Source organism: Emys orbicularis, chromosome 5 (assembly GCF_028017835.1).
Source record: "Emys orbicularis isolate rEmyOrb1 chromosome 5, rEmyOrb1.hap1, whole genome shotgun sequence".
Classification (NCBI taxonomy): Eukaryota; Metazoa; Chordata; order Testudines; family Emydidae; genus Emys; species Emys orbicularis.
Window position 1 is genome coordinate 54,741,917 of NC_088687.1, and position 23,090 is coordinate 54,765,006.

At 38.1% G+C, this 23,090-nt stretch overlaps 1 protein-coding gene across 3 annotated transcripts in view; it reads right to left on the reverse strand.

Annotated features, from left to right (window-relative positions):
• Positions 1 to 1,812: 1,812 nt before the first annotated feature.
• Positions 1,813 to 23,090, reverse strand: part of TBC1D9 (TBC1 domain family member 9) — an 80,426-nt gene continuing 59,148 nt past the window's right edge. The window contains exons 11-21 of one of the 3 annotated variants that reach the window (XM_065404768.1): positions 21,552 to 21,669; positions 20,203 to 20,488; positions 18,472 to 18,601; positions 14,678 to 14,776; positions 14,490 to 14,558; positions 12,623 to 12,863; positions 11,579 to 11,644; positions 8,253 to 8,339; positions 6,124 to 6,198; positions 5,897 to 5,997; positions 1,813 to 2,538 (exon numbers count right to left, since the gene is read on the reverse strand). In XM_065404768.1, the coding sequence (XP_065260840.1) occupies positions 1,813 to 2,538; positions 5,897 to 5,997; positions 6,124 to 6,198; positions 8,253 to 8,339; positions 11,579 to 11,644; positions 12,623 to 12,863; positions 14,490 to 14,558; positions 14,678 to 14,776; positions 18,472 to 18,601; positions 20,203 to 20,488; positions 21,552 to 21,669 (1,998 nt within the window). The remainder of the gene's footprint in view (positions 2,539 to 5,896; positions 5,998 to 6,123; positions 6,199 to 8,252; positions 8,340 to 11,578; positions 11,645 to 12,622; positions 12,864 to 14,489; positions 14,559 to 14,677; positions 14,777 to 18,471; positions 18,602 to 20,202; positions 20,489 to 21,551; positions 21,670 to 23,090) is intronic. The other 2 variants (XM_065404769.1, XM_065404770.1) reach the window with 2 other exon arrangements.

Sequence of the window (23,090 nt, forward strand, 5' to 3'; positions counted from 1 at the left end):
TGGGTGGGCTTGTGCCCACTTCCCGGAACCCAACAGGACTGTCAGGGCTGCCTTTGTCACAAAACATTAATGTCTATTTCACAATGCATATGCATACCTGCTCTGCTAACATTAGAACTTTGTAGACTGGCACCTCAGCTTATCTGTAACTTACAAAAAAAAATCTTCATTTTTGTAATTTAAATGGAAGAGTGCATATCAACTTGTGCCTTAGAAATATACAGCAAAAAATCACATCTATAAAATCAATCAGGTTTAAAAAAAAACACAAAACAATAATTCTAGCTTTCTAAATTTAAACACAACAGGGAAAATGTTTAATGAAATTCTGTAATGTGAGAAACTTCCGCTGAATGATTACATCAGAGCATATTCCTGTTACAAACACACAAATATTGAATAAAATGAAGTCATGAAACAATTGACATTTTATGTTCTGAAATCAATAGTTGGAGATCCCAAGTCATTTGCTTCACAGAACTTCCACTTCACAGTTGTGTAATAAAATACAATCACCTAATTTTCCATTTAGCATGGGTTTAATAGTTAAAGAACCAAATTCTTTGCTGAGTGTATTTTATTTGTTCACATTTATCCTATCTATGGTTAAAGACCACATCTGACAGTTTTTAAATGATTCTTTAAAAAGAAAAAAATTAAACAGCAGCTTTGGGTAACAAAATATGGAACAGTTCCATGGACATAATGTACAGTAGTATAAAAGAAACCCAACAGTTTTCTGATGAAAAGATTTTGAAGATGGCAAATAAAATTTAGGCATGTAGGAATGATCCTGAACTAAATAACTGAATTAGAAAACATCTAGCAACATAAAAAAAAACTTGAATATTTGTATAAAAGAAGCAAGGATTCAAAGTGCAGGTGCTCCAGCTTTCATTTTAACATATTCAGTAAATTGATACAGGATAATATTCATATTATATAGAGTGACAGTGTTCTCAGTAAGACTTTAAAACATTCCGTTACATTATCTTGCAGATTTTTTTCAGTTTACATTATTTCTACTTTCCAGTGCTGTAAATGAAGACATATGCAATACAGGTTTTTCATTTCTTACACTACTGAGGATATATTATTAGGTTGGTGGTAAAGGTTAATTTTGCGAGCTGAATAATATTAGCTGCGCTGCAGATCCAGCTATAGAAGTACTTTTATATTTAATGTTTAAAAACATCTTTCCCACTTTAAAAAAGGGATACTCCCAATCTGTTGAGAAACCGGTCTATACCTTCCTTAAGCAAAGAAAGGCAGGTCCCAGAAAATATCTCTGGAGGATGTCTTTTATATATTTAAAAACACAAAATCAAAGCATTCATTAAAACCATTAGTCTCTTAAAAAAGAAAAACAGACATCCCCCAGTGATGCTGCATGGCATTTACTTTTCTTTCAGGTCCTATACAGGTTGAGTGTCCCCTTTAAATTTTAGAGATCTCCCATTTCTTGTCAAGACTCAGGCCTTTTTGATAGGTCTGTTTTAAAAATGTACATAAATAACTCATTCCATTTAGAGTTACGAATTGAGAACTAATCTTTACCATTTTTACACTGACAGCAGGGTTATTAATACACACATTTCACTGACAACTGTATTTTTTCTGTATGTTGAATAAAAGGTGCATTCTTGTAACATTTCTCACAAAAAGTGATTACAATTAAGGGGAGTTATGTCTTACCCCACCATTTTCACTTTAGTGAAAACTACCATGTTTTAAAATACCAGGACCTGTGTCAGGTACTAATAAATATATAATAAAAAAATCTAAAATAAAAGAGACCCCCTGACTGCCCTTTCATCCCGACATAGTAGAGATCTCATAGTCACTTGTGGAAGTTATTGGCTTGCCCATCATTCGAATGTTCTTTGCATTAGTAATTCTAGCCATCATGGACACAGGCTTGTCAAAGTACCTCACCAGCGCTGGTTCAGTCAAGAGAGAGGCTAAGAATTGCTCAAAGGTGATGGCCCAGTCTCTGTCAATGCTAGTGCTTCTACGCAGAGAAGTGGTGTGGCTGCTTCGCACCAAAACCGTATCTTCACCTATGTCCTCACAGTGGAGCTTTTCCTCCTCATGCGAGCCTGCACTCAGTACTGAATAGGAGGACATGGAGCTATCATCTTTAGTATCATCATCAGAAATAAGCATGGAAGAACAAGCTCCATTGTCCCTGGGAGAAGAGTCTTCAAGCTTAATGTCTTCCATCTGTGCACTCAACATGTTATCAGTGCAAACTGTCTCCTCCTCATTAGCAATGAGGCTGGCTTGAAAGGATTCACGCTGGTCAAAATCATACTGCTGGCTCCCCTTCTTCTGAAACAACATACTCTGAATAGCTTTGCTGCTGTTGTTACTGCTACTGTCTGTATCTTTTGTGGGCTGAACAATGAAGAGTTTACCAACCTCACCAATCTCCAAAAGCAAACTTGTCACAGCAGCAGTGGCATGGTATAGATCTTGTTCATTGGGGTCTTCACTGAACATGTTATACATTGTCTTGCACAGTTCAATAAATTGCCCCTAAGTGTAGAGAATAGAATTAATTTTAATTAAAGGAATAGCAGCAAATATAGTCTTTGAGATTTGGGTATAAATCAGTTTAAAGAAATGTGTGTGTGACATTGGGGATAAAGTAGTTTATATGATGAAGTAAAAGTTAGAAGTAGTCTATATATTTTAGAATATTTTCTAGTATTAAAGAAAATTGTGTATTTCTCTAAGATGTTTCTATCAAATTGCTGGATTGAATTAGTCTCCACCTCCTAGGCTAGTACAATTTCCCCTGTCTTAGCCTCAGGTGACAGTGGAGGAGGGTCAGTGCTTCTGGTTGCTCAGCATTACCCTTCTAACCAGAAGAATAGTGGCACCAATCTTAGTTCTCACCAAGCCATAGAGGAGAGAATTAAGAGTGGAGTATGTGTCCTACAGGACTCCAACAACATGAAGGTGTGGAGGAGGAACAGGCACCATTGAGTGTCAGGGTGGCCCCAAATCAATAATTATAAATATTAAAAATAATTAAATCAGATTTTTTAATTCAAATCTGTTTTTAAATTTAAATTAAATACTTTTTTTTAAAATAACTCAAACCACTGAGCTGGTGGAAGTTCTTGGCTAACCACCTGGAACTAGAATTTTCTGAAGTGCTAAACCAGTTTTGATAGTGGTAGCCTCTTCTGCAGATGCAGAGAATTTTCTTCATTTTAATTTATTCAAGTAGTTCAACTCAATTCAATGTCTAGTTCACTGGAAGTTCAGAAATTGATTTTCTGAAAAAAAAAAAAAAAAAAAGGAAAAGCTTATTTTCCTTTTACCAATCTATGAATAAAAACAAGGTGTGAGAGGATGAGATCTACTAGTTCTAAAAATCTTAAAGGACATTGTGACCAGAAACTTCAGTTCCATCACTAACTAAAGATAAAACTTTGTTTTCATTAATTAAATAAAACTATGTTAAATATAGTGGATATACAAGTTTATCAAAACATGCTTTGCATTTAAAACTAACTGGTTTATTAAACAATTTTAAAAAGCTGTTTTAGGGCATTTTTAATTCTATTCCAATTTCCATCCAAAGGCAGCTTGACATAACTCATGAGTAAAAAATTAACCATCTAGTAAATAAGAAAAGCATCATTCACCATTTTGTAACATAAAAAAAGTAAAAATTAAGAGTCTGATTTAAATGTGTTGTTTACCCAGGGTTTTCAGAATCCACAGCAGGGGTAACTTAACTGTTTCACTCCATGCGGTATCAGGAATAAATCAATGGGAACACAGCAATTCCATCTGATAAATGCTTAATGCAAGTAAGCGTGCTCTATCTAAAACTGCAGTTTATTAGACTTAAGCACACACAAACATAAGCAATAGGTTTAGAACATCCCAGATATTTACCTAACATTTGGAACAGTATTGAGTAATTAACAGCAGGTATGCAGTGGCCAGTTGCTCACCCACCGGGGAGAAAAGGTGTTATGAAAAATCTCTCTCAAGATGGCTTCAGAGGACTGCTCCAAAATACACCATATTAGCTAGTCTTTTAACTTCTACAAAATAAATAGGTCATAATGACGCCTACTAAATCATCACTCTTCCTAACTTTTAGTAAACTTCTAGATCAAAGGTGCGCTGACTCAAGGTCTTCCATCCACCAGGGTTTTCAGTCTCACTTGTGGACTTGTTTTTCCCCTCCTCCCATTCTGATTAGCAGAAACTGCCAGCTAGTTTCTACCTTGCCTCTAAAAGCCTGCTTTCCAATTAACCCTTAACTACGTGGTGGTCTATTTTATTAATTCATGGTGGCTGAATGCACATAATATGGTTACAGTTGGCTTGATCACATACTGGGGTACACCCCTCCTCAAATCCACGGTAACAGTGTGTTAGGCCATATAAGTGCTTAAATAAATGTGTACAGATATAGAGTATTCTCCTGGCTAGCAAAAGGAAACACCAAATTTAGAGTAAAGACCATATTTAATTGCAAATCAACCCATATTTTAATAGTTACCAATGAGAATCATCTTTTCTTTAGGAAAATAACTAAAAAAAGTACCAGGTTTCCTGCTTGCTGGTTTAAATCATAATTTAAATTGGTGATTTTAATCACTTTGATTTGAAATTTAAATCAATTTTCCCTGTTGATTGAAAATGGTAATCCAGATAAACAGAGTTTCAGTCTTCAAAACAAAGTAATCAGACATGGAAGTAAGAAATATATTGCATAAGATAGTCTGAAGAGGGAATAACTAGAATTAATGGGATGAAAAGAAGACGTGTTTAGGCTATATGAGTGTGTGTACACTGCAGCTGGGAGCATGCTTCCCACCGTGGGTAGACAGAAATGCGCTAGCTCTGCTTGAGCTAGCCTGCTAACAGCAGCAGTATGTATGTGGTGGCTAGGCCTAGCTGCCCGAATCCGTATTCAAGGAGTTGGGCAGGCTTGTACTTGGGCAGCTAGCCCAAGTCCCTGCCTGTGCCGCTGAGGCCACACTGCTATTTTAGCACACTGCTCAATCAGAGATAACGTATGTCTATCGGCACTGGGAAGCGTGCTCCCAGCTGCAGTGTAGACATACCTTTAGACTGTGGAATCCTCTCTCAATGGAAATGTCAGAAGTCTCATCTCTTTAAAAAATTAAACATGGATTGGACAAAACACAGGACAATTTACTGTAGAGAATAATCCTTCACTGCCCACTCATGAAAGTAATGGCTGCCCAACAAGGCTATGTCTACACGTAAAACACTACAGCGGCACAGCTGCAACTGTGCCCTGTAGCGCTTCAGTGTAGACACTACCTGCGACTATAGGAAGGGTTCGCCCATTGGTGTAGGTAATCCACCTCTTTCGTAGATCTAGTGATGTGTACACTGGGGATTAGGTCATCGTAACTGCACCACTCAGGGTGTGGATTTTTCATACACCTGAGCGACACAGATAACTCAACTTAATTTTCTAGTGTAGACCAGGCCATAGTCTTTACAATCTCTAACTTCTGTGGGTTTAAGGAATGAAACAGTCAACCAATTTTTCCCCTAACAAGAATTTATCAATAGGACACAGGAGATTACTTTTGAATTTCTGGGACTGGCACTCTCCTTCCAAAGCATCTTTTTTTTTTTTAAAATTCCACAGATATACATGAATGATATACCATTTATTTTTAACTCCCAATAGAAGTTTGGATGGCCTGATATTCAATATCACCAACCTGTGCCCTTTGTTCCCCCCATTCCTGTCCCCAAAACAGCCATTCTAATATTTGCAGTATTTTTAAATCAAGTTGTCATATGACCCTGCAATTTGAAGACTAACATTTGCTCAATCTACTATATATTCATTTTGGCATATGACCAAACTTCTAGCATTTACCTGATTCAATTTGGGTAAATCCTTTGCATTCTTTGCTTTGGATTTATTCTCTTGACTCCACATTCTCAGGTAGTTTCTATTTTCTTGTGAGTTTTTCTTACCTAATGTCAGTGAATTGGCCAGAAAAGAGGAAGACAAAGTCCATTATGAGGTCCTGCATTAGCATTTTTTCTTTCTTCAAAAGAATCCATTTTTCAAGCAGTAAAATATACAGAGAAAATATGTACCTTTGTCTGGTTTCAGGCTCACTGAAACAAACCCATCATCTGCCCCTTGTTTGTTCCTGCTGTCAAGGCCAACAACTATTGGGAAGTATTTGAGAGATTTATTGTAGTTTCAGATATGCATATGTACCGTATTCATGTTTACAGAGCAAAACAAAGTAGAATAACCAAAGTTTTACATTTATGAAAAGGACACAGTCAAGAACGATAGGACTAAACTATGACCAATTTTTTGCTTATTTTTACATCTGCTTACAACTTCCATGTAATTAATAAAATAAAGACATGTACAAGGACCATCTTTGTGTACAATACAATGCCCAGGGCCATGATTAAGGATTCCACCAAATAAATAAATCACCACCATCTGCTTACAGTGATATCCATATGATAACTTGAATTTATAATGTACATCTAATTGCTTCTCATACACTCTGTCCACTAAGCAATCTCCCAGGAGACCACTTCTAACATTCCAATCAATCATCAGCTATAGTTTCAAACAACCTTCAGAAAAAAATGTTTTCTTCTTTTCCCAAAAATTACAGAAACCCAATGTGCATGAGGGGCAATATTCAGTCCTCAAACAGTGACGTGTAACTTCCAATATCTCCAGGCACTTCAGGGTTCGAACCAGAAGCTTTAAGCCACTGGAAAGGAGAGATTCTCTGCTTCCTAATGGGGGACATAGAAAGCTTCAGACTTCAGAAGTTGTTGTATTATAATGTATTAAAATATATTTTAAGTAGATTTTAGAGGTTTCTTATTATAGCTTCTCTCTTCATCCAAGCTCTGTATAGGGGTACACGTGATATTTCATAGATTCCAAGGCCAAAATGACAATTGTGATTACCTAATCGGACCTCCTGTGTAACACAAGCCACAGGACTTCCCCAAAATAATTCCTAGAGCAGATCTGTTAGAAAAACATCTAATCTTGATTTTAAAATGGTCAGTGATATAGAATCCACCACAACCCTTGGTGAATTGTTCCAGTGGTTAATTGCTCTCATTGATAAAATGTACGCCTTATTTCCGGTCTGAATTGGTCTAGCTTCAACTTCCAGCCATCTCATAAGCTTTTTTTTTAAGAAGAAGAATTTAAAATTTAATAGCGACAAAAGGATGAACTTTTAAAAGTTCTTAGCATTGGCCTAAGTCAGCTCCTATTGACTTCACTGAAATGTCCACTCAAAGCATCTAAAGACCCATTAAAACACTGCCAAAATGGCTTATCTGTAAAATATGACACATATGCAGATTAAAGAACGCATCCTATATTATGAAATTTTGGAGACCCTAATTTCTGCAGCTGCTGTTCCATCTTCAGCCCCACTCTTCCAATCGCATTGCTGAAGCTACTGGAACCAAATAAATAAGATCTGCAGGCTGACAGTGAGACCCCTTCCACAACACACAGGGGATGCACAGGCACTATGCTCATGTCTATCCCCAGTCAGCCCTCGTGAAGGTTCTGCACACCATGGAGAGATTATACCGTATAGCCAGATACAGCCTCTCACTCTCTCAGGGTACTGTCCACATGCATCATCAATTGTTTTGCCACTTTTGTCAATTCTTACTAACAAATTTAAACAAGATTCTACTCCCGTCACAGCCCAACATACACCTCTACCCCGATATAACGTGACCCGATATAACATGAATTTGGATATAACGCGGTAAAGCAGTGCTCCGGGGGGGCGGGACTGCGCGCTCCGGCGGATCAAAGCAAGTTCGATATAACATGGTTTCACCTATAACGCGGTAAGATTTTTTGGCTCCCGAGGACAGCGTTATATCGGGGTAGAGGTGTACTCATTTTGATCCTTCACAAAGTCATACATGCTTAACTTGTGACATACCACCACCACACTGATGGCATTACCCCAAGAGTAATTCTTCATTACAGCATCGAAGGAAGGCCTTATTGAAAACACAGACATCTTCAGATATCCCAGAGAACAAACACTAGTCATATACATTTCTTTTTACATAAAATATTTTATTTCTTCATTTTAATCCAATGAGAAAGTAGCCGTTTAAAAATACGGTTATTAGTGTTAACAAGTATTTAGGGTCTTAAACATTGAAAAGACAAGATAATGCTCTTGCAGAGAAAAGTCACCTACCATGTGTATACTCTGGAGTGATGTCTTCAAAAAAGTACTGAGTTGCTTCGAAAGCAGAATCTGGCTCTTCTTGCTCAGGGGATGGATCTGTGTGATGAAAAAGAAATTACTGCATTTTTAATTAGAAAAACAAAGTAGATTTGTGTCAATGTAGAGTTTCACATTTTAGAAGTGTAGTACCACATAAGAGGATATTCACACTTAGGAAGGATAGTAAAAAAAGCACATCACCCCTCATGTTTCAGAGAGAAGCCAACCACTACCTGATGTGGTTAGGAAGAAACTACTTCTGTGGGCAGATTATTTCGTAACTGTCCACTAAATAGATTTCTTGTACCTTCTTCTGAAGATTCTTGTACTGGTCACTCACTGGGAGAGACATGCACTAAATGCATCATTGGCCTGAGTCACTAGAACATTTCCGACCTATGTACCCTCAAAGTCAAAGCACTGGTCGGCTGTGCAGGGTCTTACATAGGAGATCCCTGTGGTCTTAGAGGAAGGAATTGTCCTCTTCTTTAGGGTCCAGAGCAGTTTCTCTGAGCAGGTGCTTCAGCCCATAAGTGGTATGAGTGGCTGCTGTTGCTCCCTGCCCCCTATGGGGGATTTGGCCCATTGATTTAGAGTAATGGATCTTTGTCCCTCCCCTTCCTGCACTACACTGCTGTCATGAGAGAGCTATTCCAAAACACTACTCTGTGGCTCACAATGGTATGGATTCCTTGCACCCAACCCCACTTCCCCACCTCTCTAGTCACCACTGCAGAGTAGAACTCTGGCAGTTCTGTTGTGTTTACGGGATTCCATCTTTCGTTCTAACAAGTTCGTCCTGGGAGAAAAACTGAATGCTTTGCTTGTTAGTAAAAAGGCACTTAATATCCTAACTTGTGCTGTGCATTAACTATTTCTGCATCAAAGGTTTGGCTTGTGCGCATGTGTAATTGAGCTTCTCAACCCTAGAGCAGTTGTGAGATGAGCTAGGTACCTTACTGAGGGATAAGACACCTATCAGTTCATCACTTGGATAGAGGGCAGTCCCCTCTCTTCAGTGGATACATGTTACTGGCATTGAGCCAGACTGCCTGCCCTTAGTTTGGGTCTGGCATGTGTATTAGGGTAATTGAGAGAGATGTAAGTTTGACTCCCACACCCACAAATGCTTTTAGACTTACACTCACACTACTGATGCATATAAACTGATGTCGCTTACAACCCTAAGAGATGGATCAGTTGGGGATAGTGCTCTATCTTCTTAAAGGACTTACCTGTCCTCCTCCTTGCTTCTTTTTTTTTTATCGGCTCCCAGTGAGCAGGGGTAAAGGGGGGTCAAGCAGGGGGGAGAGAGTCAGGGGTGCACAGCGGGCCCACCACAGTCCCAGACTGCACACCTGGGGGATCTAGTCACAGAGTGTTGGGGTTCTTAGGGATTGGTTTGTTTTGGCCTTGTTTTGAAATGGGATTAGCTTGGTTTTTGGCTTATTGTGAAAGTCGGGGTGCTTATTTACCATGTGAAAATTGGCAACTGTGCTCCTGACTAGTAAGCAGCTGTTTATTTAGACTTTCCTGTATTCTCTCAGAGCCTTACTTGGCCCTTCATCCCTAAACTTTTCTTACTCTATTCATAGAATCAGAACTGGAAGGGACCTCGAGAGGTCATCTAGTCCAGTCCCTTGCACTCATGGCAGGACTAAGTATTATCTAGACCATTCCTGACAGGTGTTTGTCTAACTTACTCTTAGGGTACGTCTACACTACCCACCGGATCAGCGGGTAGTGATCGATCTATCGGGGATCGATTTATCGCATCTAGTGTAGACACGATAAAATCGATCCCCGATCGCTCTGCCGTCGACTCCGGAACTCCACCGCAGCGAGAGGCGGAAGCGGAGTCGACGGGGGAGCAGCAGCGGTTAACTCGCCGCTGTCCTCACGGCCAGGTAAATCGACCTAAGATACGCTGACTTCAGCGACGCTATTCGCGTCGCTGAAGTTGCATATCTTAGGTCGACCCCCCTCTCCCCCAGCGTAGACCTAGCCTTAAAAATCTCCAATGATGGAGATTCCACAACCTCCCTAGGCAATTTATTCCAGTGCTTAACGACCCTGACAATTAGGAAGTTTTTCCTAATGTCCAACCTAAACCTCCCTTGCTGCAATTAAAGCCCATTGCTTCTTGTCCTATCCTCAGAGGTTAAGAAAAACAATTTTTCTTCCTCCTCCTTGTACAACCTTTTACATACTTGAAAACTTATCATGTCCCCTCTCAGTCTTCTCTTTTCCAGACTAAACAAACCCATTTTTTTTCAATTTTCCCTCATAGGTCATGTTTTCTAGACCTTTAATCATTTTTATCGCTCTTCTCTGGACTCTCTCCAATTTGTGCACATCCTTCCTGAAATGTGGCGCCCGGAACTGGACACAATACCCCAATTGAGGCCTTATCAGCGTGGAGTAGAGCAGAAGAATTACTTCTTGTGTCTTGCTTACAACACTCCTGCTAATATATCCCAAAAGGATGTTCGTTTTGTGACAGCGTTACACTGTTGACTCATATTCTGTACATCTGTGTGAATTCTAAGCAGAGAGTTAACTCCTTGCTTGCTGGAAACAAAGGAGGGCCTCCATAGCCTATCACAGGCTGGAAAAGCAAACCAAGTGCTCCCATTTTCATAGCTACCAGGACTTCCAGCCCTGTGGTTAGTTTTATTTGATTTGTAATTCAATAAAAATGTGTCCTAAATCATTTGAGCAACTAATGAGTATCTTCATTCAAGCTTGCCCCAGAGGCAGCACTTATTAGAGACAAGGGGCTCCTTAAGTATCCTGCAGCACTCACGCATCTTCAGCAAGGTACTTAAGCATGTGCGTAACTTTAACCACATGCAGCCAGTGGGACTATTCGCATGCTTAAACTTATGCACAGGCTTAGGTACCTTGCTGACCTGGCTTCAGACAGGACTAGTTTCTTTGATGAGATATCCATAGTGAGTCAGTGGAATTACACTACCCAATTTGATGGGCACAACAGCAGCCACTAACACCCAGGAAAACAATCAAATGTCTATAAAAATGACCCATTTATGATGAGCTGAGCAGAGCAGAAGACTGAAGTGTGCTTGAAGATCCCCTGGACTCATGGTGAGGCAAGGACAGAAGCTCTTCTGTTTGACTGCTGCATGTACTTAGTATCTAAAGGAAATTTCACTCTTCTATTTTTAGCTGGGAAACTAGAGGTCTTTTTAATTGGGAAAATGGAGATTAAGTAACCACATTCCAATTTTCTGTTTTGACTGAGAAATCAGTTATTTTAAATGTCTTTTACTCACCGGGTAATACATGCATTTTATAGAGCAGCTTCAGTTTCTCTGTAAGATCTCCATGACATGCTGTACCTAAACAATATCCCATTAAACATGTTAGTATTATTAGCAGCTTCTATCAGAAGAGTTCTTAGAGATTTACAAACATTTATGAATTATCCTTTTACATAGGAAAACTGAAACAGAGAAGTTACGTGATCACACAGTAAATCTAGTCTGTGGTAGAACTAGGAAAAGAATACAGACCATCTGACTCTGATTTCTGTGGTTTAAACACTAACTCATTTCTTCACTAGAAGAGTGTTTACATTTGCAGCTCTCAATAATAGTCATCATCACATTACTACATTGATGGCCATAGGGTTTTCTGTTTAAGAACAACTTTTTTGTGTGAGCCCCAACTGCACAAACTGTGACCAAATAAGGGCATCATAGGACTTAGCTCAATTAGATGTTTGCTAGAAAAGACCCAGAAAAACAAGATCATGATCAAAGAGTAACCAAGGGATAAACTATTCTCTGCTATTATGTTAACGTCAATCGAAATGTTCTTTGGCTTGTGGAAAAATGAGTAATATGAAATTTAAGTACTCTACGGCAGTTCACTAGATGTTGGAATTATTTTATTAGAAAAATATTTAGATATTCTATATTCTGTATCTTTAGAAAATTAGATAATTTCAGTTAGGTGGAGATTTATTTTACATTACAGCTGACTAAGAAAACCTAATGCCATTAAGTAGAATTAAACAGCAAATATTTCTTGGCAATAACAAGTGCAATCTACTGGAAGCATAAAACCAAAAATGCAGAAAGATTTTAGGACAGAATACCAAGCCAGCCTTAACCTTTTCCTCTTTGGAAACCAATGTTAGTGACATCATAATGTTATTCTAACTATAATTTTAATGTTTGTAACTCTCTAAATTCCATCTGTTTATATTAAACTAGTGCCAGTCACAGTCAGTAGAACATCAGGGTTTCTGACAGACTGGCTCACCCTGAGTAATGGACAGTATTGCTCAGGTTAATTCGTTAAATTCTCCTTACTTAGTCCAGAGACAAATTCACGGAAGTTGATTAGAGAATCTCCATTTTCATCCAGCAGTCTGAATAAGCGTGCAGCTAGCACATCTGAGTGAGTCCCACATGCCCAAGGAAAGAGGAGAGCAAACATCCCCTTGAACTGCTCAAAATCAATACGGTACTGTTCCAGATACGGCAGGCTGGGGTCGTGACGGTCAAAAGCATTGCTGTTCCCTCCCCAGTAGCAGCTAGTCAGATGTTCCGCCTGAACAGAAGGCAAATGCTGTAAGATTACCACCGTTTCTATAAACAGCTCAACAATATCACCAACACAAAAATAAATACATTTAAAACAACATCATCCGAGTTTAGCAGATTCATTTCTGACTAGCATTGGCATTTCTTACAAAAAAAAAAAAAAAAAAAAAAAAAAGAATTGCTTTATGAAACAGAAAAGAATTCAGCTCTGCTCCCCAGAAAAAAATAATAGTAAACATTTTTTGGTCAAAGAAGCAAGCAGATGTGACTCAAATTTTATATATATATATATATATATATATATATATATATATATATATATATATATATACACATACATACATACATACACACACACACACGTGATATGCTCAATCTTGTTTTTTCACAGCTACGTATTGTTTCAAGTTAGTAAAGTGGCGGATTACAACATACCTGTCAAAACAGAATTTTGCTGTCTTTAGGTTAAACATTTCCTTGGCATTTGCAGAAATACTTGCTTTGTTTTAGCGCCTAATCCTGCTCCTATTGAAGTCAATAAGGGCTTTCAAATTGATTTCATGGGGGGCAGAAGCAAGGAAATAGGGCCTGATCATGCAGTGTGATCCTGGACTCCTTCACTCTTTCACAATCTCACCAATTTCACAGTCCTGAGAATACTCAGGGGCAGGGATACAGTCTAGAGAATCATATTGCAGGATTGGGACTGTAGTTAAGTATGGAGACTAGTTACAGGATTCAAAGAGAAAATACATTCCTTTACCAGAATATTTAAGAAACTCAATCCTGGCCAATCAAGAGAAGACAACCTACTGCAGTGTGTGTCACTCACGGACTGAGCAAGAATAAGGCATTTTAACCGCAAGGATAATTAACAACTGAAACAACATACAGCGAGATATGGTGGATTCCCTTGAAGTCTGTAGATCAAGACTGAACGTCTTTCTAAAGGATAAACTATAGTTTAACCAGAATTTATGGACTTGAGGCAGCAATTACTGCATGAAATTCTATGGCCTGTGGTATGCAGGAGGTCAGATTAGATAATCATAATGGTCCCTTCTGGCTTTGAAATCTATGACTCTATTCTTACTCCTCCCCAGCTTTTACTTACTATTAGAACACTTTACTTCAAGAGAGCCTCTGGACAGCAAGACAAACTACAGAAGATTCAGTATAAATTAAAACCATCAATTGTAGCAGGTAGCAAGTACCATGCGACGTAAAGTTACAGGCTATCCAAAATTTAGCATAAAGAAGATATTTTGGGGCCAGATTTTCAGAATTATGCCCACAAATCAGGTAGACAGACAAAGAAGTTTTTGGAAGTTGGCTGAAACCGTGACCCAAGATTCGGTCTTTTCCTTAATTTTCTACTAACTGATGTCCTCAAGATAATAAATTTTCCTAATCAAATTAGTTAGCAAAATAATTATTTCTTTAGTTTTTAAAAGTGGCTCTTTTGTATTTTCAATTATATCTAGTTGCAAATTCCAGTTTATGACAGGGCACACGACAACACCAAATAACTCACAAATTTAGATTGATTCATTAGCAGACAGCAGTTTTCATGTCAAATCTAAATGTTTATTTTTCCTGCATGCACATGATCTTATCTTGACTACAGCTTTACCTTGAAAAGAGCATAGAGTTCCTCCAGTTCATCAATAGTAAAAGAAGTCTCAGTCACAATGGTTCGCACCTTTGGAAATGTAACATTAACAATTAAAAGCTTCCTATATGTGTGACATTTGAAAGATATTTTTATTTCAGAAATCAATTGACCTTAATCTTAGCAAGAATGTTTTTCCAAGGACCTACCACATTGCGCTTAGTGGTGTCTTCAAGAGTCTGGATCACCTTCAGTCTTTGCTTAAATCTCATCTGTTCAATCAGATCTGCTCGTATACTTCCAAATTTCTAAAATGGAGGACAATATGGATCCTTTCAATTGTGCGCTAGTACCCGGAATACTTTGTTTTCTTTTTATGCATAAAAAATAAAAAACCAAACAATTCATTCTGTAAGTGTTCAGAAATGATGTAAGATGACTATATCGGACAAACGTGTGACATTAAAGACATTTTTCTAAACATATGACTTGCAAACAACTGAGTTTTCAGGAATTTGTCATTAGATTTTCTTTCCTCCACCATTTCATTTCCCCTCATGTTTTAGGGCATAATGCTCATCAGTTAGAAGTTCGCTTAGGAAGAAACTTCCCCTATTGGCAGGTTACTCCATAGCTATTAATGCAGGATTTCTTTCAAATTCCTCTGAAACATTTGTTATTTGCCACTGTTGGAGACAGGATATTGGGCTACATGGGTCATTGGGCTGATCCGATATAGCAGTCCCTATATTACCAAACAAATGTCTAAATCCAAATATGAGGAATGAAATTCATACTATGGGTAAAAATTTCAAGAGTGCTTAAATGACTTAAAAGCTTAAGTGCCCTTTTCAAAAGTTAATACCTACCTACTTCTTTTATAGGACTTTACATCTGAAGAGATCAACGTGCTTTACAAAGGAGGTCAGTTTCATTATATTCCCATTTGACAGGTGGGGAAACTGAGGCACAGACTGGTGAAGTGACTTGCCCAAGGTCGCTCATCTGGTCAGTTGCAAAGAAAGGATAGAACCAAGGTCTCCTGAATCCTAGTCCAGGGCTCTATCCACTAGACCAAAGTTCTCTCCTCAACTTATGCACAACTTCCAAAGAACATGAATATGCTACACCTGCATTCCAGGTGAAAGAGTGAGGGCAAAAATAGAATACTGAGAACAATACTCATCGTTCAATGGACCTACAGCACTGGCTCATGCTCTCACAGCCATGAACCTCTGTCCCATAGATTTGTTTCTATGCACTTTCAATAGAGATTTTCCCCAACATGAACATCTTTGTAATATGTCCTTTGAAGAAACCCAGGGCCAGCTTTTAGCACAAGAAATAAAGCCAGCCACTAAGGGTGCCACATATAAAAGTCATGGAGGAGCCTGCTGCTGCCAGTGCATCAGACTGTGATATGCATTCCAGAGTGAGGAAGTGTGGGGTATCAACTTAAGTACATCAGGATCGGTTAATACATTCTTAGGCGATCAAATAATGTTAAGTTGTGACATTCCTATATCATTTGTACTTCTATGAATCACGTTAGAAGTAGCAGGATATTTTCCCTGCTTTATTTGTTAATTTTCCAATTAAAATTGGAAACCTTTTGAAAAACAGACAGTTATGGAGCCTGGTTAAACAGTTACAAGTATGTTTAAACACAAAAGTGCAGGTGAAAGTACGGAAATCTTTAAAAATAAGTCAAGAGTGAAAATTTCAAAAGCACCCAGTGACTTTGGAGCCTAGGTTCCATTTTAAAAAATGACAGGCACTGTCATTAGGAGCTAAAGTCCCAGTTTAAGTCAATGAGTCCTAAGTCACTTTTGAAAATGGGACTTTAGGCAATTTTGGAAATGCTACCCCAACTCTTTAATTGTGCAGCAAGTTTGCAGGATTGCAATTACTTTTATAGTAATGCAGAGTAATACCAAACACTATGGATTGTGACTTTATTACAGGATCAGATAAAACGAGATGCTGGATTTATTAAAATGCAAAACAGCTTCGATAAGAGCAAAGAAAATCATTGGCAAAATAAAATGCATTTGTCGATATGTTAAGTGGAAAGTCCCTCTGTAAAAACCCAAACACACAAAAAAAACCCCAAACCTACAGGTACAATGTTCTATTCCTGCGTCATACACCATGCTAAGGCATTGGTTCAATACTGATTCTGGGAAGAGTGCTGAACTGTCAGCACTATTTCCTGCAGCACCTGAGTTTTCACTAGAGGTTTCTCATCCAAGTGTCCAACCCTCCTTAGCTTATGGGACTGGATAGGATCACAGCACAGTGTGGTAAATGGCTAAATATTATTTTCAGATTCATCATTCCCTCCTCCCTTCCCCCAAGGCAAGTGTCATGGGATAGTTGTTCAGATAGAGCTTGCCTTCCTTCTGGAACAAAAAGCATATTATATCCCTTATGCCAAAGGAAAAACAGTCACCTTTCATGGTACATCTTGTTATTTTTATACAGCTTTTAATAAAGGGCAAGTGACAAGGGTTACATTTTGTTATCCACGTGCCTCTGACAAGCTAAAATACTAAAAATACAGTAAATAAATTTTAGCCCAATGGCAGCTGGAGATTTCCCGATATTTACAACAAATTTGTCTCTCTTTTATGTTTATACCAAGCCCAACGCAATGGGTCTCCAATCCCAATTGGGTACAACAAACTTAGGGCCAGAAACGTAAGTGTCACAGAATAACAGAGAGCCCTCATTATCTCTTGAAAAATGTGGCAGTTTAATACCAGGAAATAACACCATCAAAATATACATACTGCAAGCTGACTTAACAGCCTACATTCAAATAGAGTACAAGTAAAAAAGATGCACGTTTATCTCTGGTATATTCCACTGACTCAGTGCCATTACACTAGGGATACATTTGGCCTTGTTTCTGTAAGTTTCTATTCAACAAGAAAGAGCAACGAACTTTTGTACTACATATGCCCACAAAAGACAGATTATGGCTATGCATGAGGCCAGTTTATTCATCTAAATATAGTCAAGGCCATAGAAGCTTTCTTAAAAGGTGTGGGATTCAAAACAAGGCAAAAATGGGATGGCAGCTTTACATAAATGTCTACCCCTCCACTGCCAGTTTGTATTCTTACCTCACTAGAGAGGGGGGAAATCCTCAGAACCCTCAGATTTAATTCACCCTTAATGTGAAATTCACTATTGCTAAAGCCCGCAGCAGATTTCTGGTGCCTTTTACATACACAAAAGTATTTTTTTTTCTGAGACGTGGAGGACATAGGGAAAGTATCTGAAATACTTGTCAGGGTTTTAGATGGCTAGGATCATCCTACATTTTGATTTAAAATATTAATTAGTTCTCCATGGCACAGGGAAGAAAAGAACCAATGAATTTCCCATAAAGAAGAGTTTGTGCCCCAGTTGTTGGTCCGGAGTTAGAAATCAACATTTAAAAATTAAGTGTCAGGGATATTTTCTGAATGTTTTATTGTGTAAAATTTAATTTAAGGATTAGACAAAAATCCTTAGTCTTTTGATGTGCAAAGTTTTAGTCCATTTTTTCTTGGACTTTACTATGCACTTTATGAACGTTGACTAGTTATTCTGTTATTGGGGTTTTTGCCAGAAGTTTTCCAACTCTGAGTTATTTATGCCTATGTCAAAATTAGAACTGGTTGGAAAAAATAACAGAACCATTTTCTATTGGAAAATTCCGTTTCAACGTTTTGGGAACATAAACATTGATTTTTTGTTCTGAAGCAATTTTGTGTTTAATTTTTTAAAATTTTGTATTATATTACATGTTATAATATAAAATAAAATAAGTCTACATCAAAATGAAACATTTTGATTGATCCAAAACAATAATGTTCAGAATACTCCTTTGGAGAACTTTGAAATTTTCAGGTTTTGCTCTCATTCAAAATAAAGCCAAATTTCAATATCTCAAAATCCTTCATGAAACAGAATTGTTGTCCTCAAGCCAGTTCTAGTCAAAATCTTAAGTTACCTCATAGGAAGTTCTGATGAGTCTGAAGATATCCACCTCAGGATAAGGCTCTACATCATCGCTGAGTAGTGAGTGAAGGTGAGGGATTGGTGGCAAAGTACTGTCCTTATTAGTCACACTGTCCAAATACCTGATTGGGAGAGAAGAAAAAAACCTAAATGAGAAAAGTTGGGACACATTTTTTTCTGAGGATCAGTAGCGATTACATATAGACTGACTTTACATAAGTATGATCAAACCACTCTATTATTCTGTTATTTGGACAGAGATACCTATTTTGCCAATTTGTAACACTCCACTTCTCCCCAGAGCTGCATTAGTTGTTTACCTAAGCCACATTTATCAAGAAATATATGAAATCCATCTGATCACAGTAAGATGTCCACAATTTGCCAGTGATTCCCTAAATAGAGTCTTGAAATATTTTTGTTTGAGCCATCTTACACAAATAAAGATTTGTGGGGTACTATCCACCTCGTTCCTGTTGGAACTGGGGATGGTGTACTTGATTCTCAATACCCCTGCCTCTCTCATTCCCCAAACCTGGCTGTAAAGAGTATCAAGAGCTTATCCTTCCTGCCAGTGTAGCTGCTGTAAATCACCTGGCAGCCACAAAATACTTCCTTTCATAACTCCTCAGCAAGGGTTGGGGCTTAGTTCTGAGAGGAGAGTTGAGATGACCAGGGCTTTTTTTTTTTTTTTTTTTGGTTAAAATACCAAGTAAATTAAAAAACCAGCACCCATCATACCACCACTCATGCTTGGCTATAAATTACCCTGAGCCTCACTTTAATTTTTTTTTTAAAGAACCTGATTCAGCAGCACCTTGAAATCTAAACATTGACACAAAATGTCAGGAAATCAAATGAATCATTCTAGGTTACATAAAGTAGTCTTAGTTCAGCATGAATGATTCATCCAGGTCTACTAACCTGCCTCGTGTTTTTATCCCTTCATGAGCCTTTCTAGATCTACTGCATTTTCTGGCAAGTCTATTTCCAACAATAGTTACCCTTGAATTCAGGTATTTTTCCTAATTGCACTTAAAAGTTAACAGTCAGAAGATGAAGTAAAAAATTCCAGATATCTAACCAAGACCTGCTGAAGATCCCTATAAGACAGGTTCAGAAGGATATTCTAGAAACTAGAAAGGAAAACTTTTTTGTTGTTGTTGTTGAGCCTGGCTAATAGGAGCAGTTGTGCATAATTGAGGGTAACACTCCTGATTGCTTCACCTTTGTAGGCTTTTAAGGTGGCTGTAATTTTCTGAAACTTTGTCCCCCTAGGGGTATATCTACCCTACAGCGGCACAGATTCAATGCTGCATCTGCATCTGTAGTGCCATCATATAGATGCTTCCTACAACAATCGAAGGGATTTTTCCATCAATGTAGTTAATCCACATCTCGATGAGGTGGTAGATCTTCCATTGACCTAGCTGAGTCTAGGGTGGGGGTTAGGTCAACCTAAATACATCACACAAGGTGCAAAATTTTTCACAGCCCTGAGTGATGTAGCTAGGTCGATCTACTTTTTAGGTGAATACCAGGCCTAGATAAGTAGATATGGTCACTCAGAAATATATGTAAAGCCTTTTTTGACGAAGGCACACATAGCTCCTGTTACAGACAAAAAGGATTGCAAGCATCTAAAAGACATAATCAACTTCTTGGTAAATAAGTTAAATGCACTAAAACTGGAAGCAGAACTTTGGTTTTGTTCAATAAATACCTTCCCAGGACTGTCATTGCTTCTCCATCATCTTTACAGTTCAGCAGCTTGTCCACATTAGCATCCAGCACAGCAAGAGCTAACTGGAATATCACCTTTATTCCTTCGTAGAAGAAACAATCCACAACCACCACAGCACTTTCAAATGGCATTACACTGAGGAAAAGTGTGAGGAACCAGGACAGTGAAATGGTAGAGATAACGCCCAAGTCCTGCATGCAGTCATAAAGCTGTGGAACATAGTCCCGGGCCAACTCTTCAAAAACACCTTGATCCACCAGAGCTCCTGTTGGAAATAAGTAACATTGGGCACACATGAATTTAGGATCAAATGAATACACATTTATACCCTTCTGGGGAAAATATTATAAGAACATTCTCCAAGATGCTTATATACATTTCCTTACCACCAGAGAAAGGATAGATTCTTCCCTTTGATTAAATTGTGATATGCACCAAAAAAATCAAAACACTGTTATACAGAAAACAAATGTGTAATAAACACAGAGCCTAGAAAAAGCAAACAGGGTTTTTTCTTGTTCTGAAACCCATCCTTTGGAACTTGTAGATAAGGTACATTAATGGATGAATTCTACTTCTCAGCATCACAGGAGTGGTGGTGGGAGAGGCAATATAGGGGAAGGAAGGAGAAGATTTTTTTATTTTTAAGGCAAATTTAGTGGATGTAAAAAGTTCCCTGTGGTGGCACAGAAAGCTGAAGAGCTTCTACAGAACATGCACACCACACAGGCAACAGCAAACACAAGTATCTCCACACCACTACCTCTAGGATTGAGTGGGTAAGCTCAGTCATTGGTGCCTTTGCTAGCAAGGGTAAGTAACAGTGATTTTTGTGATGGAAGTGGATTGAAAGCATCAACTCATTTCACACAAGCCAACAGCCAGTCATTTAAATTAGACAGTAAAGGCTTTCAGTTATTAATGTCCTTTCAAACCAACAGCCTAGAAGTGAGTGGTAATATAACCTTCTCTTGTAAACTGCCCGACCCTGCCCCTCACCAACATTTCTTTGGTAATTATATTATATCCTCTGTTCTCTACACTTAAAATTCTAGCCTCCCACCTCCTTCTGATCTCTAACCTAAATCAAGTCAAGTCGAGTTCATTGTAGAATTCTGTTTTACCTCAAGCAGGTCAAGAACTAACACTGAGCAGAATATCTACTTAGGTAGCTGCTTCCAAACTAGCCATTTCATTCTCTCATCTGTTTGCAACAGTTCACATATCATCAGTGTTGACCATCTGATTATTTCAACATAAAAAAAATTAACAGAACAGGCTTCTGGATATTTAAGGACTTTTTAGAAAAAACAATCCCCTTAACATACCAACAACTCTTGTATTGTAGTAGTCTGGCAGCATGCGTTCACACAAAGCCACAAGCAGCCAGAAAGCTTCCTCCTCTTTTGCATACAAAAGAAGTACTGAAGTGACAATATTCATGGCCTACAAGAATGAAAAAATAAATCACTAGATATCATTTCTAAATTCTCTTGCCATATCTAGTGCTATAAAATCTGAACAGATAAGAATTTATCCTAGGTCAGAAATTAGCCATGGATTTACTCTGAAGCAATTTCACTTAAAATGTATTATATGTTCTGCTATATTCAGCAGTCCACATTCTTCTGTAAGTACAGCAAACAATGTTTTCCTAAGGTTCCTAATGAGAAGTTTCTTCAAACCATCTGAAAATCAAGACTTTGGATGTTATTGCTTCTTTGCACAATCAGTTTATTGTTCATTCTTCAAGGGTTCAACTGTACACACCCCAGACCTTCTGCCAGGGCAAAACAAAAACAAAAAACCAATGGAAGTCATGCCCTCCATTGGTGAGGCAAATGTTTGTAGTGGTGCCAATCTTGAGCAGCCTTGAGCACAATGGAGCAGAAGGACTGTAAGCGTTCCCAGTCTGTGTGTGTGGAAGGAGGGAGACGGGGGCAAGGTTCCTTGTGACCTATTTCCTCCATCTTACATAAATGGCTGGCACAATGTTGCTCTATGTTTGTTTGTTCTCAGTCATTGCCTAACTCCTTTGTCAAGGCCAGAAGGCCTGAAAAAAATGACCTACCTTGAGAATATTTCCATGTCAGAGTTTGAATCTTGAGGAACAGATTCATTATTTTAAACCCTAACTCAAATGGGAGAGATGACAGATGGTGGGCAGGTACAGTACCAGCTTGTTTTCTGTGATTGTCCCAGAAGACAATGTTATTTCATTACATTTTAAGCCCCCCAAAATGAAAGTTAAATATTTTTAAAACACTAATTTAGTTCTCAGTTAAAAAACTAAGAAATTCAGATTCAGATCCCTTTTCAAGATCTGTCAATTCATATATACTGATCCCCTCCCAACACCCACCAATACTTCATTATGATGCTATCACACACTATCCTCTTATGTTTAGTCTTGTTTACTATTTATATAATGATTTCGAGTTTGGATACTTGCTATAACTGTCACTGTCTTTGAAAGAATAAAAAGTACTTTATACCATGACCCAGGACTCCTTATAATTTCACTCCTGACTGTGGGGACCAGGGTTACAAGTATGTTCCTGTTGCTACCATTCCGGATCAGTATATATGAATTGACAGATCTTGAAAAGGGATCTGAATCTGAATTTCTTAGTTTTTTAACTGAGAACTAAATTAGTGTTTTAAAAACAGGTTCATTGTCCTACCATCCTTTCCCCCCCCCCCTTTAATTAAAAAAAAAAAGATACTTCAAGTAATGTTGAGTGATTTATTCTTTATGAATTAATGATGATGATGGTTAGAATACTTTGCATCTCCCTCTGCATTTTTCATTCAGGGATACTGAAGTGCTTTAGAGTCAGTGATTAATTAAGCCTCACAAGACTCTT